Here is a 27,460-nt window from a genome sequence, read left to right on the forward strand (position 1 = left end):
TACCGACAGCACAGCAGACAGTAGCAGGGATATCAGAGTATAAGGGCTCTAGTCGGGGGAGGGAGGCTATGAGAGGGTGCTATCAGGGAAGTGGGTGTAAAAATAAATAAATTAAAAAATAAGATCTCCGTTTCATTTTAAAATATGCTGTTTCTTACAGAAAAAAAATGAGTAATGGAATTAAAATGCATCTTTTGGACTTGTTGTAAAACCGAAGCTATCAGTTTTCTTCAGATTCTGACTTGCTAAGCATATGCGAATTGCATAATTGTTCGCCATAATTTTGGAACACACTTACCCAAGATAGGCCAAGATGTGCTCACAGCCAGCTGGCAGTCCCCCACATGGGAGCTTGTCAGTTTTACCAACTCTGTAACCAGGTCCTATCCCGAGACCTATCCCACAGCCACCTCCTATTTCTTTCGATTTTTATGTATTCAAGAGTGCAAATTTTCTATGATACTACAAAAAAGTATAATACAACAGCTGTTTTGCTGTGATGGTTAATCTTCATTGTCACTGACTGGATTTAGAAGCACTTAGGAGATGATCTAGGCACAACTTCATGTCTATCTGTGAGCGTGTTTCCAGAGAGGACTGAGGGGGAAGGACCCACCCTGAACATAGGTGGTGCCCTTCCATAGACTGGGAAAGTGGGCGAGGTGGAATCAAAGGGAGGAGAAAGTTATTGAGGTGCAAGCGTTTCTCTTCCTGCTTCCTGGTCCTCCATGGAGCCATCTGCTGCCATGCCCTCCCCCTCCCCCAATGGACTGTATCCTCTCAAACTGGGAGCCAGAATAACTCCTCCCTTAAAATACTTCATGTCAGGTATTTGGTCACAGTGATGAGAAAAGCAGTTAATATTTCTGCCAAGTAAATCTTTCTAATTGAAACTAATTGCAGAAAGGCCAATATGTAATAGTCAAAGAGCTAATTATGGAATTTTTCCAATCTATGTTTAATACATTCAGGACCATCTGTTGTTACAAAACTCATGCTGCCTGAGTTCTATCAGGTCACTTGCCATCTGGGGTGAGGACTTCATTAATCATCAGCATACCAGGCAACATGCCATACTGGGTTGATAGCCTTCTGACCCACAACTGCAAGTCCTCATGAATGTAGAAAGAGGCTTATTATTGCATAAGTCACAGAACTCAACAGTGAAAGGCAAAAACTTACAAATTTCCATCCTAATACTTGGATATCTTTTAAAGGAAACCTAGCCCACTTGTGTGGAGCAGGAAGAGTAGAAGGCCTCTCCTGTGGTGGAGAACAAGCAACCCTTGTGCCATCCTGCCCTGGGCAGCTCTCTGTTTCTCTATACTCCCATCACTAGAATTGCCTGTCAGTCAGCCTTTTGCCTTCTCCCTTGAACCTCAGTGGAAAGTGCACTTTATTGAGCCCACCAACTCAAAGCAAGTCAGGCGTTCACTGAAGCAGCCTTCTTCCATTGTTTAGCTTAATTCTTAAAACATGCATAATCACCTCTTTTGTAGATGAGAAAAGCAAGTCTCAGAGAATTCAGTCCTTCTCAGCAAACTTAGCTCCTCCAGTGCAAGTGACTTATGGATGGCTGCCTCCAGCCCCACCTTTATGGTGTTCTCTGCCATCTTGTCCTCACACTTATCTCTCTCAGCAGTGTTGGTTAGGCACCCTTCTTAATTTCCATGTTGTCACTTTATGTCTGGCCCTTAGCCACCTCTTCTTATCTAACCCTGAATTGGCATTAGCTTTCCCTTCCTCCAACCCACTACTCCCCTTCAGTGATGAATCACATCTCTCCTTTGACTCAAAAGGCCCACAACATGCTGATTCCTCACTAGCTGTGAACTTTATCCTTGACCTGTCCCTCTGACATTCAAACTTGTATCAATAGCTACTTGCTTTGTTTCTCTATCCAGTAGGCATCTGGGTCTCATATCCTACCCAGGTCTCTAGATATGTGCCATTCAGTATGATAGCTACATGTGGCTGTTTATACTAACTAAAAAGAAATAAAATTTGAAAATAATTTCTTCAGTTAACTAGGCATATGTCACTAGTGGCTACTGTATTAGAAAATATAGACAAAATATTTTCACAATCCTTGGAAATCCTGTTGGTCAAACTACCCTAGATATTTTTACTCCACTAAATTTATACTTTCACTTGAGTTTTCTATAGAAACAAAACCATATAGATAGATAGATAGGTAGATAGATAGATAGATAGATGATAGATAGATAGATGATAGATAGATAGATGATAGATAGATAGATGATAGATAGATAGATTAGATAGATAGAGATAGATGATTAGATAGATAGATAGATAGATGATAGATACATACATACATACATACATATATACATACATAGATAGATAGATACATACATACATAGATGATTGATTGATTGAATGACTGCCTGGTTGGAGTAACTTCATGTCATTCAGGAGGCTAAAATATCCTGCAATCTGACATCTCCAATTAGGGACCCAGGAAAGTCAGTGGTTTAACTCAGTCTGCATGCAAAAGCCCACAAACCAGAGGAGCCAGTGATGTATAAATAAAATTCCAAAGGCAGGAAAAGACTGATATACTTCGGCTTGCTGATACTTCGGCAAGAGGCAAAAGGAGTAAATTTTTCTTTCTTCCATGTCTTGTTCTCTTTAGGCCCTCAACAGATTAGGTGATACATACTCATATTGGAGAGGGTTGCCTACTTTACTGAGCTCACCAATTCAAATAATAGTCTCATCCAGAAACATCCTCACAGACATAACCAGAAATTCTGTTTAACCAAATACATTGGCACCCAATAACTCAGTCAAGTTAACATAAAATCAACCAGTACAGCTCCCATTTCAAAGAATGATGCCACTATCTACCTGTTCATCAAGTCAAAAATCAGGGAGACTTTCTGGGATCCTTTTCTTCCTGTATATCCCATACCAACTTCACCTGTGGATCTTATATACTATGTCTCCAAATAATACCCCAGCTTTGTCCAATGCTCTTGGACTCCTGTGTTCCTCAGCCAGTTCCTCAGTCCCCTCCACCTGCTCCCCACTGATCTGCCTGCTTCTACTCTTGTCTGTAGAACCCATCTCCAGTAACAACCACCAGAGTGATCTTTTAAAAGTAAAGATCATCCCACCTACCTCTGGCTGAAAGCACTCCAGTGACATTTGCAGACCAATACTTTACACCAAGTCTTGATCCTGGAGTACATGACCCACATGTTCTGGGCTTTACTGGCTTAGGAATTTCTGGAACAGTTGTCCCCATTACCCACCATGATTTTCACATGACCTCCTTTTGGGTCCTCACGTAGCTCCAGACCTATACCCTCCTTTGATGTGAGGTTAGGCTAACCTCTCTGCTTGAAATGCTCTCCCCAGCTCTTGCTGGGTCTTTGTTGTTTTTCATAGGGTCCAGCTCAGAGCCCACCTTCCATGGACACACCAGGCTACACCAGACTGTCCTAACTACACAGCATCTCCAGTCTTTTGGCATGTTTGCATTTATTTATTTGTTCACATATTTACTAATTTTCTTTTTCCCTCCTGCTGGGAAAAATCATGTATGCTAGGATTCAGTATGAATCATGTGTCTCCTCTTCCTCTTCGAGCACAAAAACTTGACGTGATTTGTAATGATCTTTTTGTGGAATGTGGACAGGTGCTTTGAGTTCTACAAGCTTAGCTATTTTCTCTTGATATTTTTGATCATGCTATTAGTTTCTTAACATATCCTTTAACCCCTTTCTCCTAAGTAATTAAAAAATAAAACTTCTTCTGTCCCCTCAAGTAAGTTTCCCTGACAAAATTAAAATGTCTCTATTAGGGTTCAAGATTCGAGAATAATTCCCACAGACACCCAAAAAGATTATACAATAGTTTATTTAAGAATTTAAAGTTAAAAAAGGACAACAACCAAATGGCAGCTAGCCGGGCACAGACTTCACGAGCCAAAGATGGAGTCTGGCCCCGAACAATAGCAGACAGGACCTTTTATTGGGGCACTCCACAGAAACCCACACGTGCCAAGCATTTTTTAAAAATAATTGGATGTCCCCATATCCTGTGTACGGGGAAAGTCTTGATTGGTAGGGGCTGTCTTCAGGGCATTGGAATGTGCTGACTAATATCTTTTAGAGTCAGAAGTTTTTGTTCATACTTATAAGGCTTTTACATGTACAATATGCCTGAGCTTGTCTGGGCTTGTCTAAAGAAGCTAGCCAAAATGGAGTCAGAGCATTCTGGCTCTTCAGTCTCTAGTTCCCGCTTATCCATGAGCCCATTCTTCCTAGCCAACCTGGAGGGGCAGTTAGCCAGAAACTGACGGGGGTAAACATAGAAGTGGGAGGGATGAAAGTGAGGCTAAAAAGTTACTGAGGGGTTCCAGGGAGATAGTTGTTAAAGTGAGCTTAACACAAAGCATGAGAACATGAAATCAATCCTCAGAACCCACATAAAAAGTCAGGTGTTGTAGTATGTGCTTGTAATCCCAACACTGCGCAGGTAGAGACAGGTAGAAATTGATGGTCAGCCACCCTAGCTGAATCAGCAAGTTCTAGGCTCAGTGAGAGATTCTGTCTCAAAAACAGAGTGGACAGCTCCTGAGGAACAAGTCAGGATTGTGCTCGGGCCTCCACATGCACACACACCCATGCACACAAATAGACACAAACATACACATAGCATGAGATCGTTCAGTAATATTGGGAATAAACAAAATGATAGATGAAGTTGAGAGATGAATCTGGTCAATCGGGAGAAAGCGGCAGGACACAGATGGAACTCCAGTGGGATGGTTTATTAGAACTCCAGTGGGATGGTTTATTAGAACTCCAGTGGGATGGTTTAATAGAACTCCAGTGGGATGGTTTATTAGAACTCCAGTGGGATGGTTTATTAGAACTCGAAGCCTTGAACAGGACAGATTCCCTTCGGGCAGAGGGAAAATGTCAGCCCACAGGTCCTGGGCTGGGGTCTTTATAGCCAGGATCTGGGTCAAGAGGTGTCTGTTTTACCCTTTGCGATCAAAGGGAAAGCCTGCTGTGCTGGCCAAAAGGTGCAGAAAAGTCTGCTTCTCTTGACTTCAAAGACCAGGGTGCTTATCAACTTGGTTCCTACATTCTCAGGGGCTTGTGAAGGGATGGTTTAATAGAACTCCAGTGGGATGGTTTAATAGAACTCCAGTGGGATGGTTTAATAGAACTCCAGTGGGATGGTTTAATAGAACTCCAGTGGGATGGTTTAATAGAACTCCAGTGGGATGGTTTAATAGAACTCCAGTGGGATGGTTTAATAGAACTCCAGTGGGATGGTTTAATAGAACTCCAGTGGGATGGTTTAATAGAACTCCAGTGGGATGGTTTAATAGAACTCCAGTGGGATGGTTTAATAGAACTCCAGTGGGATGGTTTAATAGAACTCCAGTGGGATGGTTTATCAGCAAAGGAAGCCTTGAACAGGACAGATTCCCTTCGGGCAGAGGGAAAATGTCAGCCCACAGGTCCTGGGCTGGGGTCTTTATAGCCAGGATCTGGGTCAAGAGGTGTCTGTTTTACCCTTTGCGATCAAAGGGAAAGCCTGCTGTGCTGGCCAAAAGGTGCAGAAAAGTCTGCTTCTCTTGACTTCAAAGACCAGGGTGCTTATCAACTTGGTTCCTACATTCTCAGGGGCTTGTGAACCTGTGAGGCCCTGTTTGGGGGTGGGGAGGTGGGCAGCTCCTGTAGATCAAAAGCCCTAACACAAAGCATATAGTACAAACAGCGAAAATAGTTTTTTTCCCTCCAATAAACCTTGAAGAAGAATAAAAAGGCAGTGTACATTCAAAGATACACTTCATACTGACAAAATATACATAGAATTTTTTATTTTTGGTATTGGTTTGTTCCTTTGAGATAGGCTCTAGATATGTATCCCAGGCTGGCCTTGAATTTGTGATCGTCCTGCCTCAGCCCCTTGAATGCTAGGATTTTAGATGTGCCCCATCATACCTAGCTATACACCTCTTAAACAACAGCAAAAGCTAAATCCACAATCATGTTGCCCAATGCTAGTGGTTTGCTAGTGCTGACATGACAGTTGACCACAGACTGAGTGACTCAAACAACAGAAGTTCGTTTTCTTACGGTTCTAGAGGCTGAATGTCTAAGACCAGTAGGGTTGGTTTCTCTGGAGGCCTCTTTCCTTATTTTGTTAATGACCGTATGGTGTTTCCTGTGTGTGCTATATCTTTCTCTCCTTCTCCTGGACACTGAAGATCAAATTCAAGGCCTCACACCCATTCCTCCACTGAGCCCCCTCTTTATAAGGTTGTTAGTTCAGAGGAATTAGTGTATACGTATTCCTTAGACCCCACCTGGCCTGGAACTCACTGTGTAGACCAGGCTGGCCTTGAACTCACAGAGATCCACCTGCCTCTTCCTCCCGAGCGCTGGGATTAAAGGCGTGTGCCACCACACCCGACTGTGTGTACCTATTCTTACCTTAATTAATCTTAATTACCTTTCAAAGGCCATGTCTCCAAATGGAACCACTGAGGTATATTGGAGAGTTGTCAACGTATGGATTTTAGGGGACACAGTTCCACCCCATTTCACCAGATATAAAGAAGACAAAATAGCTAGAATTGGAATAACGTGGGGTGTTAAATTTATCTGGCCCATTAGATAGAAAAGCATTTGTTTGTGTTTTGGAAATCTCGGAACAGATTGAAGCCTAGCAGATATTGTGAAATGGAATTCTAAGAATAAAGTGTTTTTTTTTAAAAATTATTTTAGTGGGATTTGTTAAAAGAGGAAAAATACTGGGGGCAGAGGTGGCATAAGATGAAAGCTTGATCTCCCTGCAGTGAGTGAGGAAGCAGAATGTGGGGATCAGAGCCCAGTGCAGAAATGGGGGTGGTGGGCATCAGCCCAAGAGGGTGAGAGGCTGCTGTTTCTGGAAGAGGGACATCCAAGGTGCTGCCAAGTTGAGGAAAAGTTGGAAAAGGGAAGTTTCCCTAGACTGGGTTTTAAAATGTGCCCATCTTCCCTCTAGGCCTTGGGTTTTCTCCATTTAAAAATGCTTTGTTGGCAATGCTGTGTATTTTAAGACCTATCCCCCAGGACTAAATGTAAAGAAGGCACGAGGTTCTCAGAAAATATGTTTTTAACCAACCTGGCTGGAGGTTGGGAGCACAGGAAGATCACTTTGCTCCTGCACCATGCCCACTGTGCCTTCTCCATTGTCCTGCCAGTAATAAGAGAACCTTTGTCGATTTCCTGTCATTTGTGCTGTGCAGCTTCTTGTTATGGCCTTACTATTACAGCCAGTATTCCTTATCCTACTCTCAGCACTGTGCTCTTTGGTCTTCTTCCTGTTTGTCACATTTCACTAACATTCTAGAGAGATAGACTGTTGGAACCCACTTTCCAAGCACAATTACAGGTAGTGCATGTGGGTTGGTATTGTTAGATGTATCAGCTACTTTTCTCATTGCTGTGATCCAGTACCTGACACAAAGCAACTCAAGAGAGGAATGGTTTATTTTGGCATACAGTCTGAGGGGATACAACCCATCATGGTGCGGAAGGCCTGGTGGCAGGGATATGAGGTGATTGGTCACATTGGGTCCACAGTCAAGAAATAGAGACTGAACAGGAAGTAGGGTCAGGCTACCAAACTTCAAGTCCCTATCCCCCAACCCCAGGGAATCACTTCCTCCAGCAAGGCTCCACCTCCTAAAGCTTTCACAACTTTCAAAAACACCACCACCAGTTAGGGACAAAGCATTCAAACACACAAGCTTACAGGGAACATTTTACATTCACAACACAACAAAAGAGGTAAACAGTTTTATATTGTAATTAGCAACAAAATTTAAGATAACAGAGTATCTTTTAAAATCAAGTGGAGGGGTTAAGGAGATGGTTCAGTGGATAAGGAAGGGGCTTGCTGTACAAGCATAAGGACCTGAGTTGATCTCTAGGACCCAGGTAAAAACTGGGCTTGGTATGCCAGATATGGTGGTGTGTGCCTTTAATCCCAGCCCTTGGGAGGCAAAGGCAGATGGACCTTTCTGAGATTTAGGCCAGCCTGGTCCACATAGTGACTTCCAGGCAGGCTGGGACTGGGACACCCTGTCAAAAAAAAAAGAAAAAAAAGAAAAAGAAAAAAAGGTAAAGAAGAGAAAGAAAGAAAAAGAAAAGAAAAGAAAGAAAAAAAGCTGCTGTACATCTGTAATCCCGGGTAGGCGAGGCAGGCAGATTCCATGGCCTCACTGGTGAGCCAATTTAAATGAGTCAGTGAGTTCCAGGTTCTGTGAGAGATCCTGTCCTAAACACAAGGTGAAGAATTGACCTCTGGCCTCCACATATGCACATATGAGCCTGCACCCCCTCTCTCCCTACACACACACACACACACACACACACACACACACACACACACTTACTCAGAGGCTACATGGCACTGTTTTTCATTGGTTGCATGGTACTGTTTTTCATGATATTCTGATGAAGTTATGCTGCACTGTAGCATACCATAATACAGTTGGAGCTTAATGTTTTCCCAGTTTACCAACTTTGATATGTCATGTTTCTTGACAATTATTTTTTCCATTCAAAGGGATTTTGCATTGCTTAGAAGTTTTGCAAATAAACTGAAATTTTACTATGAGTGTGACATATATGTGATAGCAGTAGTCTATAATAGGCAGAAAGCCTGAGCACACCCAAGTTCAATGTAAAGGCAGACTGTTGTAGATGACTACAAAGCTGGAATCCAGACTGTTGCTTGTACTGCTTTCTTAATATTTGTAGTCAGATCATCTTCTCATGTCTGCAACCCCTCAGCTTTAGCTGAACCTCTCTCTGAATGACTACTTCTATGTTTGGCCTTCTGAAACCCATTGAAAAATTAATACTCATTATGATATTAACAGTTGGACTATGTGGGACCTTTAGGGGTGATTAAGGAGGCTAAGAGATAGCTCAGTCAGTAAAATGTTTACCATGCCAGCATGAGGACTGAGTTTGATCTCCAGCACTCACATAAACAAAACCAGTTGTGGCAGTGTGCACTTATAATGCCAGCACTGGGAAAATAGAGACAGGAAGTTCTTTGGGGCTTGCTGGCCAGCCAGTGTAGATACCTGAGGTTGATCTCTGGCCTCTACATGGACTAGCGTAGATCCACTTGTAGATCCACACAAACTTGTACACACATGACACACACAAAGAGGTGATTAGGCCTCTATCTTCATGAATGGACAAATTAATGGCTAATGGATTATCTTTCAAATAGATTTGTTATAAAATCCACTTTGACTGGGCATCTTGTCTACTCTTCCATGAAATACCCTACACATTTCCAGACTGTTCCAGCAAGAAGCCCATCACCAGATGCAGCCCTTTGATCTGAACCACAAACTAAGATAAAATTCTTCCTTATAACTTAACTAATTTATTTTGTAGTATTAGTAATAGAAGACAAAGACAACTACCATTAGTTCATTTTATTTCTTAATCTATTATTATGGTTCCCCTTTCCCTAGTCCCCTGACCGCATCCCTAGCTTCATTCTGATGCTTTTCTTACTTCATTTGGAGAAGTCCACTCTTAGCATGAGCAATGGGGCAGAGATGTTCTTCTTGTAGGGTCTAATTTCATCATAGAGTCACTTTCCTCATGGCTTTCCCTCAGCCTAATGGGAAAGGTCCAGCTTGAAAGATCCAGTCCCGGATTTGGGGAATTACAGCTTCAAAGCAAGAATTGAGAGAGGCATTCATTCCTTAACAGTGGGATTTTAAAATGTACAACTTACGAGATTTTTTTGGAAAGTATAAAGTGATTTGCAAATTTAAGATTTTTTTTCAAAATTAATATTGTTAGGGGTTTTATTTTAAAACTGTCATTTCTAAACATTTCCCCAGGGTTCTAGTTACTAAGGGAACAAAAATATTTCTGAGAAATGTTTAGAAGTACAACTTTGGTGCAAATTGAAGTTTGATAAGCCGAATCTTAAATGTACAGATATTGAGGTCTTGTGACAGCTCGTACTCTCCATTGATGCTGGTGCCTCAGCCTTGACTGCACTGCTACTCCTTAAATTGCACATGGTTTCATTCAACAGCATCTCCCACAGTAGAGTAAAGGACTTCAGGAGAGTAGGAAACAGGGCAGGTCAGCTTTGAGGGAAGCAGAAGAGTAGACAGGAGAGGGTTTGTGGAATATTCAGATAAGGAAGTGTTCCTGAAACCCTCCAGCAGATGCATAAGACAGATAGTGGTGTTGGGCAGGCCCATGGTGGGAGGTCATCATCAGAAGGTAGAACAATATTAAGGGGTGAGGAAGTTCTTTTATTCCTTTGCAGTTAATACTACCTCAGTTATCACCAACTGCCTAGATCTGTGCTGGTTGAGTAGTGGGAGATGCTGAATGAATGTTGAATCAATAATTAGGCACGTGCCTGCAAGGCATCACCCTTGCTCGCCTTGTCCCACCCCCACCCCCAGCAGCAAGTCTGCCTCCAATAGTACAAACTCCAGTTCTTCAGTATCTCAGACATCGGAACTCACTGGACAAAGGTTCTAGAGAAACAAAGAAATGTAGAGAACTTGGTATCAGTTGTGGAGAACTTGGTATCAGTTGCCAAGATAAGACAAGTCTTGGGAGTTTGGCTTACCGAAAGATGAATCATTTAGACAGCATGGTTGTCAAAAGATAGTGTGATCTTTGCTGTTTTCATCTCTTTTCACTATTTGAATTGCTTTTATTTCTCCTGAGTGCTTTTCCTTTCCTATCTAGATGGTCAGTTTGCTTTAAAAATAAAACATTACCCAAGTACAATACTGCTCGAAATGACTACAGGTAATGGGAAAAAACTTGAACATGGGCCTTTTATAGCTGCAGCTGTTTTCTATTTTCTTTATTAGCATCTTACAAAGATGGTTTCAGTGGATCCATTATTGCACATTAATTGCCATGACTTGCAAAAAAAATGAATCATATTTTTGTGTATGTGTGTATTATCACTGCTCTGACCTATCTTTTGTTATATTAAAACTACAAAAAGATTGTTTTAAAAGCTGTTTTATGATTTTAATATTTCTAATAAGCTTGTTTCATATACTGTTTGAAAATATGTTTTTTAAAATAGCTTTAACATGTCCCTGAAGTTTATTTCCATGACAACTTAATTATTTGGGCAAAAAACTATCCTTTTAGAGAAGCATAAACTTTCAACTTTGAAGCTGGTTAGTTGAGTTATGGAATGTTCTGGAATGTTCAGTTCTATTACTTCATCAGAGTTGAAAAAGCACAGAATTGCAGCGGTAAAGGGGGCAATGGAATGGCTCTCCTTGACCTTGACCATTGTGAACCCAGTTCACATTTTTGATGACGACTAAAACCCAAAACATGCTAAATGTAATATAAAACTCAAAGCAAATTAGAAAAAAATATCCTCACCAACACCAAATCAAAGAAGTATGATACAGTGTCCTTCTTTCCATTGTCTGATTTTGAGACAGGGTTTCAGTCTGTGGCCCAGGCTAGCCTCAAACTTAAATCCTCTTGCCTCTTCTTCCCAAGTCGTGGGATTACAGGCATGCATCACCACACCTGAACTAGTGTCCTTTCTTTCTTTCTTTTCTGTAAGTCTTGAATGACTTTGAGGGTCTTATAATCTCCAAGGGTATGTACCTGCTCACTGTTGAAAATGGTTGACTGGATTCATCCCCTATTTTGCAGCTAGAAAGGCCAAGGACCAGGGATTTAAGGCATGTTTACAAACTCAGTATATTAGGGGCTAAATTTGGTTAAGAACCCAGACTCCCTTCTGGGAGGATAATAGGTTGCCCCCAACATTGCCCAGTCATATAAGACTACTCACACATACAAGAAGACATAGGTCCATCTTATATCAGATGATGTTGATATTCTGGATGGGTATTTTGACTTTTCCTGGCCACAGCAGAACTAAGGCCACAGTCAGGAGAGGTTTCTTAGAAATAGTGAGTCCATAGATCTTGGTTTGTTTATTTCTTTCCTTTTGTTCTAGACATTTTTGCTGCCGTGACATGGAAACTCTTACTGGGGATTTTGCTTCTGGAGAAGAGATGGAGCAATGTCTAAACTTGGAATTGGATTCATATTTTCAATTCACCTTTGAAATAAAGTTTGTTATTTTAACCCCACTAAGAGCTCTTATTGATGGTTTTCCCTGCATAATTCGGTAGGTTCTCCAGGTTTCTGATTTGTTGTTTATTTGTTTGTTTGTTTGTTGTTTAACAGTGTATCTGGTGGAGAGCTCTTTGATCGAATTGTGGAGAAGGGATTTTACACAGAGAAAGATGCCAGCACTCTGATCCGCCAGGTCCTGGATGCTGTATACTATCTTCACAGAATGGGCATCGTTCACAGGGACCTCAAGGTGAGGCCATTGCTTAGCAGCAACACCCAGTCATCACACAACCCACAATATACCTGCTGGAGAGGATTAGATATGGTGAAGAGTCAGACTGTTGATTAGAGAAGAGTGGAATGAGCTATGGGAAGTTCTATACCTTTTAGCTATCAGTACCTTAAGACCCAGAAGTAGCTTGGAAGAGGATGAGGATCCATGTTCCAGCCACTGTTTGGGAGATGTTTGTCATCATTAAGCATCCCACAAGGCCACAGAGAGGTAGGTATGTATAGATTCAAGATCACCCCAAGATCATTCTGTATAGAGCAGAAAGACCACGGAAACCCTTCACTCCCAGTGTCTTAGAGTCTTGCTTCATGTCCAACCCCTTTTCAACACAACATCCATCCAAAGGAAAGGGAGCTGCAGGGACAGCATGGAATAGAGAAAGAAGAGATGGAAAGTTAGCAGGTCAGTGGGTTTAACGAGCTACAGCTACAGACATCTTCCTGCGCCCTGAAGGTCCCCGTCTCACCTCTCTTTTCCTCTCCTCTTCTCTTTCCCACACTCTCTCTTTCTCCTCCTCCCTCCTTCCCTTCCCTTCCTTATGTTTTATCTAGTTGTTCTTGTTTTTTGAGATAGGATTTCACTATACAGTCTAAGCTGGCTTCAGAACTCACAGCCATGCCTCAGTCTTGAGTAATGGGACTATGTAAACAGTTGTCTTTCTTTGTAATGTATGGGCATAGTAACCCTTCATCCATTGTTGCTGAAGAGTCTGGGCCTTCTTATGGTCACCTTAGTGCCCCATTCCATTCCCCCAAACCAGTTCTAGGTAGATGGACAAAGGCCAGCTGTCACACATGATCTGGAGAAACTGTGAGAAGGAACATCATTGAGCTCAGACTGTGGTGTGGTTTCATGCTTCTCTTTTTTTTGAAATAAAAAAATTTATTGAGAATTTCATACACGCATATAAGGTGTTTTAATCAAATCAACACCCACTCCCTCCCCTCCAACACCTCCCATATCTCCCCATCACTTTTTTCTGACAACTTCATGTATTCTTTATTTATTTATTTTTTTAATGGGGCTTTTTGCTATTCTCACATTCCCCCCCTCAGGAGAGGTAACCCTAAAATATTTTAGGGATTAAATAAACACTCCCAAATACTTTTGACATTTTTGGCCTTTAGAACAGAGTATGTTGCTAAGAGGCCCAAAGACATTTTGACTTTTAGCCAAGAAACTGGCTACTTTTCTTTGGGGTCTTTTTACCCTAACTGCCTAGCCAATTCCTACCTTCTATTCTTATCAAGTGGTTTCATACTTTAACATTATAGGTCCAGGCCTGAGAGCCTGCTGCACCAGTAAAACAGACACAAGGACTGCCCTATAACTATGTTACCCAGCACTGGGGAATCTACATCAATTGAAAAAAATATAAATATTTGTTAAACAAAATTTCAGCATCTTCTCATTATGTGCTACTTCATGTCAAGGAGAAAAATGGTGCATCTTTTTGCAATAGGGAAGTTGCACATATGAACTCAAAGTTGTTGTGGCAGCATGTACAAGACCTGTACAAGCTCAAACCAGATGAAATCCCAGCATGGACAGGCTTGGTGGGCATAGAACCTCATCTCCAGCTGAAGAGCTATTGGCAATTGATAACTGCTGGGAGAGGGAAAGTCAGTTGTCTTTAAGGGTTGTGACCCCTGGTAGGTTGACCACACTCCAGAGGGTGGACCCACACCCAAGAATATTCTGGAAACACAAATTGGACTCAATGGGCTTCTTCAAAAAGAAAGGACACTAAGTTGAAGGGGGTAGGGAGGTGGGAGTAAATCTGAGAGGGGAAGGGGACAGTGTGGATATAATTAAACTATAATTGTATGAAGTAAATTCTCAAAGAATTTCAGCTGGGTGCTTGGTATGGCTCAGTGGTAGAACACTTGCCTAGGATGTGCAAAACCCTAGGTTCCATCCCTACCACCACCAATTTAAAAATGTAATTTAAAAAAGACATACTCTCAAATTTTCTCTTCTCTCCATGTATCATTTTCTCTCTCACACTTTTTCAATTCTGTTTTTCCTTTCCATGGTCCATGTTAAGACCTTTGAGGAATCTCTCTTCAGAGATGCAAAATGTTAGCCTGCACCAGTGTAGGGGCAGGGTGGGTGAGAAAAATCTCTGTCTGCTGGCTCTGCCTAGTGGATTCTGATTCAGGAGTCACAGGAGACACTGATGCCAGTCTGAGAACCCCTCTTAGATAACCATTGGAAAAGGAGATTAGGAATGTCAACAGCCTGCTGTCCTTTTGTGGGCAAATGGGCTGTGAGCCTGATGAGCTAATCTTTAGGGCCCCGAGGCTCTGCAGACTAGAGAGTGGCTAGGTCAGCTGGCTCAGTGCCTCCATGCCAGGCAGTGGACCTTCTCTGCTTTATGTGCAGAGCACTATATGTCAAACTGTACTTCCAGAACACAGCGGATGGCTTGTTGATTAGCAAGTTGGTGTAATGACTTGAGATGTGGTGTCATCTGTCATCTGTCCTATCTAGAAAAATAAGTTTTAAGCACTTAAAATGTATCCAGGAGAAGCAATGTTCACTGCTCCCTTAAGAGGTGGGGTAGCTGGATGGGAGACTGTTTCCCACTCCTGTATAATACTTTTTGACAAGTCTTGCAGCTCTCAGCCTGGGAAGCTTGAAGAACACTAGGCCTTGTGAAGTATATCCCATGATAATCAAAAAAAGAAGGGAGAGGAAGAAGAGGATTTTGACAATCAGACATATCCTTGTGGAAGAACATCATGGCTGTGTTAGGACCCTTATGTAATTTCTTTTCAGAGACCCCAGCAAGTCTGACTGATGTGGATAAAATTGGAGTTTGAATATTAAATTTTCATAAATACCTAAGAAAATTCAGTTCACCTGCTCGATCAAGTGCTTGATGGTAGTGATAAAAGATGAATGCACAGTCTGGAACTCTGTGTCACCCCATGTGCAAACATGCCTCCTCCTTCCAGAAAGGAATTCTTATCTGTCTTGTGACCCCAGGAAGCTACCAGAGACAGCTGGCATTTGTGTTTGGTTTAAAAAAAAAAAAAACAAAAAACAGAGATTGAGACAGGAAGTGCTCAATTTGGACATGGTTCTCAGCCCTGCACTGTTGGTGTCTAGAGATGGGCCACCCTGTATGGGCGGTGGTCCTGGGCCCTGTAGTGTGTTTAGCAACATCCCTGACTTCTGCCCCTAGATTCTAGTACCAACCATCCTTGGAGTTATGGCAACCACAAATATCTATAGGCTTTTCTAAATGTCCCCTGGGGGAAGAGGTCCTAATGGCCCCTGTTGAAAAAACTGGATTTGTTATGTGATTATATGGGGTTATAACATTCCCAGAGTATGTCAATTTAGATCTTTTTAAAGATTGCTGTGTGAATTGCTATCAAGGAAGGAGCCTGATAGTCCAGTTGGGGTGTTAGCCACCAGTTGTCTTGCAGAGGTGCCATAATATGCAGCAAAGTACTTTTTCAGGTGAGTTGAGGCCCTTTGAGGACCTCTTCCTCCCCAGTGGAACTGTGGTACAATATGGCAAGACTCTCCCAGGTCCTCCTGCTGCTCCTGACAGTCTCTCATCCAGATCGTCTCTTAGGTGATCTCTTGGCTGCTCCCTTCCCTGCCCTTTCAACCTGCACTCCCACCCCCAGGAAAAGCTTGACCACCCTTACCCAATCTTGACACAACTCAAAAGTATTGATTTAATAAATGTGAATATCTATTTGCTTTAAACTTCTTCTGAGATGTGTTCAGAAGAACATCTTTATGACCTGAATGAAACTCTTGTGGGAGAAGGTGTAAAGAGGTCCTTGAACCCCTTGGTACCTTCACTGACTCTTGTTCAGCAGTGCAAGGCACTTGCTAACCTCTCCAGCTGCACAAGTTCTAGGACAAGGAAGATTAGAAACCAGAAATTGCAAAATAGAGCCTTCGCTCTAGTCTAGTGACTGAGACTTACTGGTTATCAATGGATAATTCCTAAACCCATGTGTTTTATGATTTGAGTATTTCCTACTATTTCTAAATGTTACTCATGTTTCAACTACTGACTGGTCCATTTCATTTTCACTTCAAAGCACCCTTGAGCAGACACTTGATTTTCCTCAAATCTCATGCTCCATGGTGTCATGGTGACTGTTGACTCCAGTTTCTTTTTATATAACTCTTGTGGGTAAAGGATAGTGTTTTTAATGTTGGGTTCTGTTAAAGAAGAACATTGTTTTGTGACTTATTAAAATGGGAATGAAGCCTTTATTCAAATGTTCAAACTGTTGCAGTAGAGGAGAGAGGTTAAACTCAGCAGGCACAAGTGAGGAGTTAGAGGGGCAGGGGTGAGGTGGGGAAGGGCACAGTATGTGGAAAATCACTCTGAAGGGCTAGATAGATGATTCAGTTGGTAAAGTGCTTTCAGCACTCATATAAAAAAGCCAGGCGTGGCAGTGTATACCTGTAACTCCAGCACTGGGGAGGTAGAAACAAGAGGATCCCTGGAGCTCACTGCCAGCCAGCCTGGCCAGATCCCCTGCTCCCCACCTGGCAAAAAAAAAGACAGAAAGCAATTGAGGAAGATACCTAATGTTGGCCTGTGGCCTCCATATGCATGCATGCACATATGCACACATGCAAAAGTGGCTTCCCTGTCTACCCTTAGTCCCTCCCATATGCCACTAGTGTTGCAGACATAGTGAAGATGGAGGTGGGTATAGAAGTACATGCCTATAATCCTAGCACTCAGGAGGCTGAAGCAGAAGCATCATGAGTTTGAGGCCAGCCTGGCCTCCACAGTAAGTTTCTAGGGCAGCTTCAATCTTTATCAAGACAAAATGAAGTAAATTTTAAAAGGAAAATTGCTGAGAAGATACATCAGGGGTTAGAGGAGTCTGCTAAAATAGCCTAATGGTAGCTAAGGACTTAGCACATTGGTAGAGTCCTTTCCCAATATGTACAAAGCCCTGGTTTGATCCCCAGGCCACAAAATTTTAAATAAAGGCAAAATAAATAAAACCTAACAGGGCTTTTGCTAAAGGCAGGCCAACCCAAGGACTGATACATGGACAAAGATTCTCTTCTTTGACCCAAATTGACTGCAGCTTTTCTGAAAGCTCTTTCTGACCAGGCCCAGGCCTTGGGCTCTGCCCTTTGTCTGGAAACTCTACTTACTTAGTCTGGCTTTAGCTAGAATCACACTGGGAGCTGTAGAGATGACTCAGCACTTAAGATCACTTTCTGCTCTTGCAGAGGGTTTGATTCCAGTATCCACATGGTAGCTAACAAGCTCTTGTAACTCTAGTTCTAGGGGAGCCAATGTCCTCTTCTGGCCTCTGTAGGCAACAGGCATGCATGTGGTGTGCATAAATATATACGTGCAGGTAAAACACTTATACACATAAAATATAAAGAAAGAATCATCCGGAATGGGTTCAACATAAAGTATCCCTGGACATTTAAGCAAAGCCCTTATCTTCCCCTCTTAATATCATGTCATCCTGGCTGTGCCTGGAGCAAAACTTCTGTCAGGTTGGTCTTTCCAGAGTCTATCTTACTTATTTCCTCAGTAATTTTCCATATAGTGATCGCCACCCTGCCCTTGGCTGTAAGTCTCCACGTGACCCTTGCAGTACTGGAGTGGAATCTGCTCTTTCTCCCTGTAAAACTCCATAGTAATAATAGAGTCTTTTAAAAGTGTCTGAATAATTGTTCACTTTAGACAACGTCCAAGGTAGCAGATGAAGAGCTTGGCTAGGTTTCAGAGGTACGCTTTCCCTCTAAAGGGACTTCACTAGTTAAGAGTGGGCTTTGCAGTCCTGGTTGGAGGAAGAGGACATGGGAGGCCAAAGTCAAGGCCTTATTTGAAGAAGACTCAGAGGAGCCTGGCTAAAGTTTGCTTAAGGACAGAGTCTTGGTCATTACTCAGAATTTCTTCACAACAAAGACTCTGTTAGCATCTCCCCACCCCACCCTCACACTCAGAGAGATATGCCTTTACCCTATCTCAGATCTACCAAAGGAAACTATCACGTGCCATTTAAAATCCCCAGGATGATTCTGACATACAACAAAGCCAAGAATCACAGTTTCCTAAACAAGCCTGGTCATGCTACACACAGTACTTACTGAAATTCAATGCTTAAGAACCAAAGATTTGTCACAAAGGCCTGATAATGGAGAATACGGCTTTAACCTAGGACTGGAGAGAACAGCCAGCCTGGAAATGGGGTAGGAAAATGAGCTTGCATGCCCGATTCTCTGCTGTGTTCTATTTCATTTGAGGTTTATTGTAGACAAGAACCTTGAGTACTTACTCAGGAAATTTTCAAAATTGTCCTGGTGTTTGAACATTCCCAAGCAGTCCTGATGGTACCGTCCTCAGAGACAACATCATTAACAAAAGCCACAAAAAGACAAATGGAACTGCAGGGTCCTCTTCCATGTTCATTTCCTCAGCCCCGTGGAACAGGGACAAGCTGGAGACTGGTATCGAAAAGCCCTAAACCAGTCCTTGCTAGGACCAATGGTCATCCACATTTTGGCATAAAATTCTATGCACATGATACTTCCTTGTCTGCCCTAAGTCCCTCCCATATGCCACTAATGCTGCAGAACCAGAGTGAAGACAGACATGGGCAGAGAGGTACATGCCCATAATCCCAGCTCTCAGGAGGCTGAGGTGGGAGGATCATGTCTAGGCCAGCCTGGCCTCCCCAGCAAGTTCCAGCCCATCTCAGACTATATAATAAGACCCTGTATCAAACAAAACAACAAATACAAAAAATAAAAAAACAGGAGCTTAGAACTAGAAAATAGAATAAGCCCTCTGCTTTGTGGTATCACTGTCTGAGCTATGCCCTGTGCTGTTCAGAAGGACAAACAAGAAGCCATTCGACGTGCATGTTGAAAAAAGGCAGTCAGAAGCATGGAGTATTTAAGGACACATGACTAGAAAGTGCTGCTTCTTCCAAGTGGAGTCATTCCTTCCCAGAGCCATTCCTCTGCTTCTCTGAAGGTGAACCTGTTGGTCTCAGCAAGGTGCTAAATGCAACCCATCTGCCAGGACCACAGAATGCCAGAGGATATTGCTAAGAGTCAGAGAGAACCTTGCATTCCTGAAAAGGAACCTGAAAATTAGGGTGATAAAAAGAGGTGGATCACCTCTTCTGGGAATCTCACTCCCCCAGCCAAGTCAGAGAGACATGTGATCACCTCTCCTGGGAATCTCACTCCCCCCAGCCAAGTCAGAGAGACATCAGCTTCTTAGATTGCTCAAAATATGATCATTCTTTTTTTTAGGTAGAGGAAATACTAGCAAAGGGAAAAGATAATACTGAAGACTTCCTAGTGCCAAATACTCTGCAAGGCCCTCCACAACCTGTTTAGTAGGCACTGCTTTAATTGACATCTATTGACATAGACAACTTCTATATCTAACAGTCAAAGCTATTCTTAATTGTGAGTAGATTCTGTAATGTGATGATTAAGCCTAGGGCCTCCTGTATGCTAAGCAAGTACTCTACCACTCAAAACCACAATCCCAGCCCTTTTTTCACTTGTTAGTTAGAGAAATAAAATCTCCCAAGTAGCTTGAATGGCAAGCCTACACCCCAGGCTTGGCTTATAATCTATAAATTGTTTTTGTCTTGTTATTTTTTCTAGCCTGAAAATCTCTTGTACTACAGTCAAGATGAGGAGTCCAAAATAATGATCAGCGACTTTGGCTTGTCAAAGATGGAGGGCAAAGGAGATGTCATGTCCACAGCCTGTGGGACCCCAGGCTATGTTGGTAAGGATAGTGTGTGTGCATGTGTACATATGTGTGTGTCCAGAGGGTGGGATGTCTCCATGGCAACCTCATCTGCCTTCTAGAGCATTAGAGTCGGGCACATACCATGCTGCCTGCGTTTTCTTGGGGGAATAACGATATTGAGAGATACTCAAACAAGTTAGCCATGAAGTGATTTCCCCTGAAACCTTTTAGCAGTTGGGTGGAAATCCTGTTTGAGTTGGTTGTGAGCCCTCCTGGAGTCTAGGAGTGAATTGGGATGAATTCCCATGTTCTAATACCAGAATTATAGTATGTATCTATTTTTGGATGATTTATAGTGAAACACTGAGATTGCAATAAGGTGCAGACTCAATTTAACATGTAAAATATTGAGACAGATACAGCCAGAGAGAAAATATTGCTATGAGAAATATGGATTGAAACCATGATGAAATCTTTCTCTCAAGTCAACTAACCCTGAGATGTGCTTGCAAAGCCAGGGATTATGAGGTTTTTTCTAGAATCATAGCTGCAGATTCTTTGTGTTATACACAAAGGCTACAAAATACACAAAGTGTAGAGAAGGCTACCTACAGCTATGAATAGTTGGTTACTGGGAGTTTCCTTCTGTCTTCTGGAGAAAGACCACAGAAACTGTGTTAGTTAGTTTTCTGTTACTATAACAAACACAAGAATAAGATTATAAAGAGAAAAGGTTAATTTTGCCTCATGATTCTGGAAGTTGGTTCTGTTGCTTTTGAGCTTGTGGCAAAGCAGCAGATCATGGGGACAGCATGTGGCAAAACTGTTCACCTCATGACTGGGACATGAAAAAGAGCAAGAAGTGGCTCGGGTGCTGTCTTAGTTTACTTTCTGTTGTTGTGGTAAACACTGACCAAAACTAACTTGGGGAAGAAAGGGTTTATTTCAGCTTATAGTACAGTCCATTGAGGGAAGCTGGGGCAAGAGATCAAGCATGAAACTGAAGCACAGACCTGGAGGAGTGCTGCTTACTGGCTTGCTCCCCTGGCCTGTGCTCAGCCTGCTTTCTTATACAACACAGGACCACCTGCCCAGGGGTGGCACTGCCCACACTGAGCTGGGCCCTCCCAGATCACTCAACAATCAAGAAAATGTCCCACAGATATGGCCAAAGGCCAATCCAAGAAGCAATTCCTCAATCGAGATTCCCTCTGTCCAGGTGTGTCAAGTTGACAACTGAAGCTGTCTAGCCCAGGTACTAATATTTCCTTCAAGGGCACATCCCCAGTGACCAGAAAACCTTACACTAGGTATCACTTCAGTATTTGGCCATCTCCCAAAAGCACCATGAGCTGTGGACCAAGCCTCTACTACATGGGCCTTTTGGAGAAGACTTAACCAAATAACTGTAGGAACTCTCTATGAACATTTTGAGACCTCTGCTTACATTAACATATTGAATCAGTTATCCCGTGTTCTCGACATTGTTCAGATATTTCGCTTGCCTTCATGGATCTTGCCTAGTAATTTGGAACAATAGACCACAAACAAAGAAACAAATAAATGGACAGGGCCATTTCAGATCCAAATGTTCAGAGGAGAATAAAGTCAGCCATGTGTGATAGATAGTAACCCAAAGAAAAGAGGCCTCAGGACTGTGGGGAGAACTTGAGCATTTGCCTACATGATTGGAAGTGGCCAGCCATGTGCGAGATAGAAAAGAGCAGGCATTCTGGGCAGAGAAATAATCTTCTGTAAAAGCTTAAAGGCAGAGAGAAAAGGCAAGCTAGTATGTCTTAAAGGGAGAGGGACAGTGAGTTTGGAAAATAGAGACTCGCAGATCTGAATTCAGATGCAAACTCTGATGGTTCTTCGTGAGAGCAGTGTGTGCACCAGGCATGGTGGTACACTCCTATATTCCCAGTACTTGGGGGGCTGAAGCAGAAAGGTAGCAAGTTTGAGGCCATTAGAAGGCTATACAGTGAGATCCTTTCTCAGAAAATGAAGAGAAAGAGGAGGAGAAGGAGGAAGAAGTAGAGAAAAGAAGGAAAAAGTTCGTAAGCCCCAAAGAATCAGCTTTACATAACCGACATCATCCCATGCGTCTTTGGGTACAAGGAGAAAAACGTATCAGCAGGCTGAGGAGAACTAATCTCAAACAAAATGGGAGACACCAGAGCACTGTCGGAATTCTCAGTGACTTTGGAAGCATGCTATAGCTTTTCAAGTCCTTGGAAAATTACAGTGCCATGTCAAAACTGATGTGTCACAACCATGTCATTTTCAGAGTCACTCAGAGGGGGAAGCAAAGAGCCAGAGAAGGGAAATAGCAAGTAAAATGAGGGAAGGGAAAGGATCAAGGGATTTAGATGGATGGGCTCCTCAGAGAGGGGATATGGCAGAGAGAAGCTGTGAGGGGATGTCACAGGTGGGGCTCATCTCTCTGGATTGTGACTATGCTCTGACCAATTTCAAGAGGCCCAAGGAGTCTCAAAAGAGAGATATATGGGCCAGCCAGCAGTTATGTGTCCCATGATAGTATTGTGAAGGATAGGTGGGTCTGTGGAAAGCGGTTTGTGGTGTGAGGTGCCTGTAAACACATGTGCACTGGAACAGAAATGTGAGTGGTGTGTGTGTGTGTGTGTGTGCATGTGCGTGTGTGTGAGTGTGTATATGTGCATGCACATGCACAGTCTTTCCTGTGCTGCCTAAGCCATCAGGCAAGTAGCAGATCAAACTGAATGAGACAGGTGTATCCTTGAATGTAGATTCTAGAGACAGAATTCTCTTCTAATCACCATGAATCATAGACATCAGAAAATGAGGCCTGCTAGCTTGTGCTGTTGTCCCCTAGTCATGGAGGCTCTGCTCTTTCCATCAAAGCTCCTCGGTCCCAAGCTGCCTTCTCTAGGCTGAAAAGGTACAAAGATGTGACCCAGTTGTCCCATCTAGGAAGCTGAGACTTCAATGCTCTGACAAAGAATATCTTTATTTGTGCGTTGCACCTGACTTCTCTCATTTCTGACTGTCATGTTGCAAAGCTTTCTACATCCTTCAATTGAAGTTCCCTCTTCCTGAGTGACTCTAGGTTGGGTTGAGTTGGCAATAAAAACTACCCAGGACAGATGAGAAAGAGCTGACCATGCTGTAATTTGGAAGGACCTAAGGCATGTGAGCAGATGAGGGCCAAAAATATGGCAAGAAAAGTCCAGACCACAGACCAAGACTTCAAAATTGGTGTAACAACTTTTTAATTTTTCTTCAGTATAGTAGGTGGCAATGGGACTTCTGAGATGAGGGAGGACATGATCTGATTTCTGACAGGATCCCTCTAGGATGTACTCTAGGATCAGCATTGGTAGCATAGGGAGTGCTAGGGTGGAAAAAGAGACCAGTCAAAATACTCTGACATCGACAAGTGAGAAATCACAAGGTTTGGCCCTGGTCAGCAGCCACAAAGATGGCGAGAAGACGCCTGATTCCAAATTCATTTCCAGGGCAACATTGTCAGAATTTTCTAAGGTTGCTAGTAAGTTAGAGAGAAAAATAGATAATAAGAGAGAAAAATAGAAAAGCCAGAGATAACAGCAAGGTTTCTAGAAAGAAGGGCACGGTTCTTTGTTATCAAGCTTAAAGAGTCAATGGAGCCAGTCGGATGTAGAAGTTTGCCTGTGGGAAGTTTGGTTTGGCTTTGGTAAAGTTTGCTGGGCCATAACATTCTGGCCAAAGCATTTTCATCCTTCATCCACCAGTCTGTGTGTGTGTGTGTGTGTGTGTGTGTGCATGCGTGTGTGTTCTGTAAAGACATCTCATTTTACATACATATAAATACATATATAAGACACAGCAGACTCTTCTGGCTTGGAGAGAAATATGTTGCAAATAATCTCTTGCTGATAACTGAAAGGATGACAGGTCCATCTGGTAGAAGTGAGCTGCTCAGAGGAACATGGTGGCTAACAGTGTGATACAGACCTGGATGTGGAATCCACTTAATTGAGTCAAGTGTTCTGTTCTCTTTGATGTCACCAAGAGGCAAAAGTCAAAGCTAGCAAATTTAGTCAATTACATCGCCTGCTCTTTGGTGTTAATTAAAATACCTTCATATTATGCCTTCTCCAAAGATTCCATGACCTGAGGGAAAACAGTCTCTTTTCATTGTTGATTCATAATTACAGAGTTCATTTAAATTCAGGTGATGATGATAATGATTTTTAAAATTTTATTTTATGTGTATAAGTGTGTTGCATCTGTGTTGTGCAATGTCCACAGGGTTCAGAAGTCAGATCCCCTGGAACTGGAGTTACAAGACAGTTGTTAGCCGCTGTGTGGGTGCTAACCTGAGTCTTCTTCAAGAACTGTCAGTGCTCTTAACCACTGAACCATCTCTCCACTCCAATGATGATGATTGTAAATAGCATGGTTCATAATGTGAAAACATTTCTATGTGCAAAAGACTGAACTAAATGAGCCCTCTGGAGTTGCTGAATAGCAATAGTGAGTGATAGAGATCGTCCATTTCAGTCATGTAACTGGTAAGAGATAAGGGGCAACAAATATACTCCTAATACTCCTATTTGATAGAGGAGAGCCCAGGGATGTTTTTGTTTGGTTGGTTCTTTTTTCTTTTTTGTTTAATTTTTAAAAAATGATACTGCAGTGATATAATTGTTCAGATTCTGTAACCAGAATTAAGTCCCCTAGTTTCAGCAGTAAAAATAAACTTTAAGAGAACTTCAAATCTTTGCCTACATATCAAGGTATCTTGGGAGCAGGGGCCATATCGCTCTTCTTACAGGGTTATTTCAGGGTCCCATGTTACTATAGAAATGGAGAGGAGACTGGTAGTGATAACCTCACTTCAGCTGCTGTGGTTTTGATTAAAGTGAGAGGTTTTATGGTTGAGTCTTTTTGAGGTATGAGTCATTACTAGGCACAATTTTATTCCCAGGACACAGCTACTATTTCCTGATTGGTTAAGACTTGAAATTGGGAAGGATTGTTGGCACCTGGACCCATTGTTCTATTTTTTTTTCAAATATAACTAATTTTTTATTTATTGATTTTATTGTGTATTTCATATAGAACATCCCAAACAATCTTATTCATCTCTATACCCACATCCCAAATAGCACCCTCCCATAGCCCCCCCATTACTCTGTCATCCCTGTTACTGTCCATTGTGTTATCAGTGCCCCTAGCCGTTACCCAGTGCTAGTCCATCCACTGAGTCTAGTCAGCCTATCTAGAGTTACTTGTTTTAGGAAGATCAACTCTTCCTCATCTAGCAGCAATCAGTTGCCAACATTCCTTTAGATTAAGATTGGGGTCTGCTGTTCATTTTCCCAGTTCTATGCTGGGTTACTGTCATAACCTGGCCAATAACTCAAAGTAAGGTATCTCCTGTCTGGCATTGTTTCTTGTTATATATCCTTTAACTATACACATGGACTCTTAAAGAATTATACTGATCAATTTAATCTTTGGTTATACTTTCATTTGGGTGTTTAAGATCATACAGTTAGCCCAGATTAACCAATTTATTTTTACTGTTAAAGTCATTTGAGGATCTGTTCCTCAGGGGTCACATGGGCTTAGGAGGAGTCCCTAGCTCCTTTCTTTTACCAGTCCTGTCTATGTGAAGATGAGTCAAAAATCCTACTTGACCATGGCTGACTTCACATGGAAGCATGGAGGAAATATTTCCTCTGTGCTGACCCTCCTCTTTGTAGACTGGATACTGGTTCAAGCCCATCTGGTGGGGTCTCCTCAGCCTCCTTGATCAAGAGGACAGGTGACTCACCACAGTTACAGGACATTTTGAAAGATGCTCCAAAGTCACTTGGAACTCAGTCGACCTTGGATGCCAAGGAGCAAAAACTGTCCTTTAAGTACCTCTGACCACATTAGTGTAGGCCTCAAAGTATGACTGGTAAACATCCAAGAAGGTTACTTCCACCAGTCTGGTACTTTTAATTACCATGTGCTATGTAGATAAAGCTTGGGCAAAAATCAGTTGTTTTCAGATAAACCTTGACTATACATATATTATGTTCCTTGAGCTAGTTGTATGCATACTTTGTCAGTAGGTTGTTGGGCTAATGTGATTCCCTCTGTTTTTTTTTTTTAAACTAGCTAGGCATTATTTATCTCTCTCATTGTCTAACCCTTCTACCATGGTTTCCCCATTTAAGGTGCCCCTGTTTTTCCCATTTCTCCCTTAATAATACCCTTCTCTTATGGTCCCTCCTTTCTTGAGCTCCATCTTTCCCTTTATCCCCAAGGTTCCTTGTATACCCTTCCCTCCCCCCTCCCATTAAAACAACCCCATTTTTATCCATATCTCCCTTATTAAGGCCTGTTTCCTACTGTTCTTCTCTTTCAGGTTCTTTCTTTTCCTTTACCTCCCTGCTTCCTTTTCATTATCCTGGTTCCTGTAGTTATGTCTGGATACATACTCACTTACAAGGATTTGGTGCTGGGATCCACATAGGAGGGACAACAACATTGTTTGTTTTTCAGGGTCTGTGTTACTTCACTTAGTATAAGAGTTTCTAGTTCCATCCATTTACCTGCAAATTTCATTATTTCATCTTTCTTTACTGCTAAATAGAACTCCATTGTGTAAAATATACCACATTTTTGTTAACCACTCATCAGTTGAGGGGCATTAGGTTGCTTCCATCTCTTAGCTATTGTGAAAAGAGCAGCAACAAACATGGACATACAAGTGTCTCTGCAATAGGATGAGTTCCTTGGGTATATGCCAGGGAGTGGTAAACTGGGTCAAATGGTAGGTTCATTTGTAGTTTTTTAAGAGTTCTCCACACTGTTTTCCATAAGGGTTGAACAAGTTTACAATCTCACCAGCAGTGGATGAGTGTTCCCTTTTCCCACATCCTCTCCAACATTTGGTATTATTTGTTCTCTTGATCTTAGCCAGTTTGACTGGGGTAAGATGAAATCTTGAAGCGGTTTTAATTTACATTTCCCTAATTACTAATGATGTTGAACACCTTTTAAGATGCTTCTTAGCCATCTTTATTTCTTCTTTCGAGAATTCTGTTTAGCTCCTTAGCCTGTCTTTTAATTGGATTACTTCCTTTCTTGATTCTTTGTTTTTTGAGTTTGTTATGTATTCTGGATGTTAAACCTCTATCAGATGTGTTGCTAGTGAAGATTTTCTCCCATTCTGTGGATTTTCTCTTCGCTTCCTTGGTTGCTTCTTTTGATGTACAGAATCTTTATAGTTAAATGAGGTCCCATTTGTTG

The 27,460-nt window shown here is 42.1% G+C and overlaps 1 protein-coding gene across 4 annotated transcripts in view; it reads left to right on the plus strand.

Annotated features, from left to right (window-relative positions):
- Nucleotides 1–27,460, plus strand: part of Camk1d (calcium/calmodulin dependent protein kinase ID) — a 506,581-nt gene that overhangs the window by 419,129 nt on the left and 59,992 nt on the right. For all 4 annotated transcript variants that reach the window (XM_008848529.2, XM_017802046.2, XM_008848530.3 and 1 more), the window contains 2 exons: nucleotides 12,273–12,411; nucleotides 20,098–20,224. In XM_008848529.2, coding sequence (XP_008846751.1) covers nucleotides 12,273–12,411; nucleotides 20,098–20,224 — 266 coding nt within the window. The remainder of the gene's footprint in view (nucleotides 1–12,272; nucleotides 12,412–20,097; nucleotides 20,225–27,460) is intronic.

Source organism: Nannospalax galili, unplaced genomic scaffold (genome assembly GCF_000622305.1).
Source record: "Nannospalax galili isolate Female #2095 unplaced genomic scaffold, S.galili_v1.0 scaffold1144, whole genome shotgun sequence".
Lineage (NCBI taxonomy): Eukaryota > Metazoa > Chordata > Mammalia > Rodentia > Spalacidae > Nannospalax > Nannospalax galili.